The sequence below is a fragment of the Vigna unguiculata genome, chromosome 9, assembly GCF_037176805.1.
Source record: "Vigna unguiculata cultivar grain cowpea cultivar isolate G323 ecotype 2 chromosome 9, ASM3717680v1, whole genome shotgun sequence".
Taxonomy (NCBI): Eukaryota; Viridiplantae; Streptophyta; class Magnoliopsida; order Fabales; family Fabaceae; genus Vigna; species Vigna unguiculata.
This window is the reverse complement of record NC_140800.1, coordinates 20,311,553-20,315,744: the sequence shown is the minus strand read 5'-3', so window position 1 is coordinate 20,315,744 and position 4,192 is coordinate 20,311,553. Positions and strand designations below refer to the sequence as shown.

General features: G+C 25.8%; 1 protein-coding gene across 1 annotated transcript; it reads right to left on the bottom strand.

The window, feature by feature from the left end:
* Positions 1 to 423: 423 nt before the first annotated feature.
* Positions 424 to 2,313, bottom strand: LOC114163529 (sugar carrier protein C-like). Its single transcript, XM_085666693.1, has 4 exons — positions 2,178 to 2,313; positions 1,709 to 2,034; positions 974 to 1,603; positions 424 to 873 (listed from the first exon to the last, which is right to left on the bottom strand). Exons 3-4 carry the CDS (start codon positions 1,586 to 1,588, stop codon positions 424 to 426), a joined length of 1,065 nt encoding a protein of 354 aa, XP_085522819.1. The 5' UTR covers positions 1,589 to 1,603; positions 1,709 to 2,034; positions 2,178 to 2,313.
* Positions 2,314 to 4,192: the final 1,879 nt, after the last annotated feature.

The following is a 4,192-nucleotide window of genomic DNA, read 5'->3' as shown; positions in this document are numbered from 1 at the left end:
ATTTTTTATTACTTGAAAATAATTTTTAATTTAATTGATAATTAAGAAAATATTATAGAATAAAATATTATTATAATAATGGTTGTGCTAATCATAATATATAAAACTTATTCATAAAATAAAATAAAAAATACCAAATTTGATGTATCATTTAATTTAATTTTTCAATGTTTATTACTTCAAAATATTTGTATTCTTATTGATAATTAAGAAAATATTATAAAACAAAATATTGTTATAATAAGGGTTGTGCTAATCATAATATATAAAACTTAATCATAAAATGTAAAACATAGAAAATAATATTAATGTACTATTATTGGTAGCACTTACATGGAAGAAATAGAGAATATCAAACCAAAAATAAAAAAAATAAAAAATCTACTACCAATGGTCTTAATACAAAAAACCATAACATATTGTTCATCCTCTAACACAGATTCTGGAGAAGCGTTTGGAGTAACAAACTTCTTTCCAATAGGGATGACTCTGCCATACAATGTGCATTTCTTCAATGGGAACCCCTTTAGTCTCAGGTAGAAGTTTGAAGATGAATATGGTCATCGTAAAGACAAAGCATGCAAAGAAAACGAAGAGTCCAAATTTCATGTGACAAAGCATTGTGGTGAAAATTTTTGCAATGACAAAGGTAAAGTTCATGTTAAAAAAAACATTAACACTTTGTGTAGCTGATCGCACCTCAAGCAGAAAAATTTCACTCGGAAACAACCACCCTAAAGGACCCCAAGACCATGCAAATCCTGCAACATAGATACATATGCCACACACAACCATGATAGCATACCACTTTGGCAACACTCTTGGGTTTCCACCAAATCCAAATTTGAATCCAATCGCCATAGCTATCAGAATCTGCACCAAACCAAATAAAAATACAATATTAATTATAATATATCAATAAAAAGAGTTTGAAGATTTTCACAAAGATTATGTCGGAAAAAAAACATGTTACCTGATAGATAAGCATTTGTGCCCCTCCTTTTAAGAAAAGGGTACATCTCCCGAACTTGTCAACAATAAATATGGAGGCTAGAGTGGCAATTGCGTTGCAAGCGTCGATGATCATGGCCGACATGAGAGAAGCAGTGGCTCCAAAACCAATGATTTTAAACAAAATAGGAGCATAAAACATTATCACGTTCATGCTAGTGAGTTGTTGGAAGAAGGGAATGGCTATGGCAAACGCGAGTTGAGGTCTATATTGTCTCTTCAACCAAGAGACCCAAGGGTGTTTCACTACTTTGGAGGATTCACTCGCTGCCATAAGATCCTCAAACTCTTGATCAATGTTTGTGGTTCCTCGAATTTTGAGAAGTTCCTTCTTGGCCTTCTCATCAAGACCATGTTCAATTAAGGAACTCGGTGAATTTGGAAGAATGATTGCACCAAACATGATCATGACAGCATGAACTATTGCACAACCCAAGCTACACTTCCATCCTTCCCCATTCTCCATTTTGGCAAAAATGTAGTTAAGAACATTGGCAACAAAGATACAAATAGTGATTACCAATTGGAACATCATATTAAGTGCACCTCGGTACTTGTAGATAGCAACCTCAGACATATAGATTGGCACAGACTGTCCACACAACTTTATTTCTTTAGCATTTTATGTACCATAATACGAAATATAAGGAATGTGTTTCTTTTCAAAGAGAATATAATAAATATGTATGTTTATAACCTAATTGGCGCATCTAATTCCGAAGCCAAGTAGAATGCGACCAACAATGAGCATCTAAACATGTTGAGCGAAGATATTCAATAGAGCACCAGCAAGAAAGAGAAGACCGCCTCAAAACATGATAGCTTGCCTTCGGGTGAGTCGAGTAACAGTGGATGCTAAAACCGAGGCAACAAGTGCAGCCAAATACAAAGATGATGTAAACAACGTTAATGTTTGGCTATCGAATTTGTAGTATTGGTTATCAGAGGGTTTTATATTGTTCTCCTTTGCATACACTTTAGGAAAGAATTTCTTCAGAAACGGATCCATTGAAGTCACACCACCTACACATATTTATCTCTTTTGTAACCAAAACTATAATGATAAGATGTAAGAAAAACATGTTCCAATATATATATATATATATATATATATATATATATATATATATATATATATATATATATATATATATGAAAATGTATACCAAATATGCCAAGGTCGTAGCCAAATATTAATCCTCCAAATGCAACTACGAAGCATGCTACGAACACCCGAATAGTAAGTTTTCCTGGATAGTTCTTTGATTCTGAAAGGCCACTTGAGATGAAAGCTCCCAGCATTTTGAATGACCGAGAATTGAAAACTTCAACTCAAGTAAAATTAAGAAGAGAAAAAAAAAACTTCAATGTATCAATGCTCCAATGTTACCTTAATTTATAGAGTAACATTATTGCATTACATTGATTGAATTTTATCTTCTAGTTATATCTTTTATCTTTTTACATCTATAAAAGAATAACTTGTTATATCTTGAAAAAAAAAGAAAATATTTTATCCTAAAAACATAATTTAATAAGTTTTAAATGATTTTTAATTGAAATCTTGTGCTATAGAAAAAAAAAAGTTAATAAAATATTACTAAAGTATCATTTTCTAAAATTTAAAAAATAGAATTAACTAAACATCTTACAGTATAATTATATTTAAAAAAATGAGAAATACTTAAAAATAGATAAATATTTTAAAAATATTTTAAACTAAAAAAAAGTTACTTTTTTATTTTATTGGATAAAATTTTAAATTGTTTTAATTGAAATCTTGTGATATAGAAAGAAGATAAGAAAAAATATTAATAACAACAAGTTTTCTAAAAATCTTAGGGGAGAAATATTAAAAGAATAGAAAATTTAAAAATCTTATAATAGAATTATATTAAAAAATGAGAAAAAATTAAAAAATATAGAAGCTTTTCAAAGTATTTTAAATTCAAAATAAAGAAAAAGTATCTTTTTTAATTGTTTTGATACATTTTTTTAGTTTCATAATTGAAAAATAATATAATAAAAAAAGATAATGAAATATTAGTAAAATTATCATTGTCTAAAAAATAAAAAATATAAATATATCGAAACATGGAGAAATATTCAACCATAAATACATATTTAAAAAAGCATTTTAAATTAAAAATAGAAAAGATTATTATTATTTATTTAATTTGATAGAATTAAATAAAAATCTTATAATAAAATTATAGTAAAAATACGTCAAAATAAATTAAAAAAATGCATGAATATTTTCAAAACATTTTAAATCAAAAACCAAAGAATTTTTTTTATTTAATTTGATAAAATTTTAAAGTTTTTTAATTCCAATATTGTGATATAAAAAAAATAAATTTAATAAGAAATTAGTAAAATATGGTTTTCTAAAGAATAAAATATATAATTAATTAAAAAACTTGTAGTATATTTGTATTGAAAAATCGAGAAATATTTATAAATAGATAAATATTTTTGACTAAAAAAAATAAAAGGTTACCCTTTTATTTAATTTAATGAAATTTTAATTTTTTTTAGTTGAAGTCTTTTACTACAGGAAGAAGATAAGAAAAAGATTAATGAAACGAAGTTTCCAAAAAATAAAAAAATAAAAAAATAACATAAAAGTATTATACTAATTGAATTAAATTAAAAAAATGAGAAAAAAATAAAGATACAGAAATATTTTCAAAATATTTTAAATTGAAAACTAAAGAAAAATATCTTTTTATATTTAATTTTATAAAATTTAGAAGTTTTTTAATTGAAATCTCGTGTTATAAAAATAAAGGTAAATAAAATATTACTAAATTATTTTATTCTAGAAGATAAACAATAATATTAAATAAAAATCTAATCAAAAAGTTATTTTTTTATTTAATTTGATAAAATTTAAATTTTCTAATTGAAATCTTGTGTTGGACTAAAATAATATTTTTTAATACTACCCCAAATTGATATAAAATTTGTCCTGTTTCGATAACCAGAGCATAAGTTATGGCCATTTGAAATTTTGCTAAAAATCTACAAAAAATTTTAACTACAAACACCATTAATACGACTCTAACAACAATACACACTCACTGAAGCACAAACACTACAATGGTAGCACTAAACAGAACAATAACAACACAAAACAATGCACATAAACTTCAACCACACTTAACCCAACAATCGCAAA

Coding starts and splice junctions, on each gene's coding strand:
- LOC114163529 (XM_085666693.1), bottom strand. CDS start 1,588: ATGTCTGAGGTTGCTATCTACAAGTACCGAGGTGCACTTAATATGATG. Junction 874..973: donor CACAAATGCTTATCTATCAG/GTAACATGTTTT, acceptor GGTTTGGTGCAG/ATTCTGATAGCTATGGCGAT.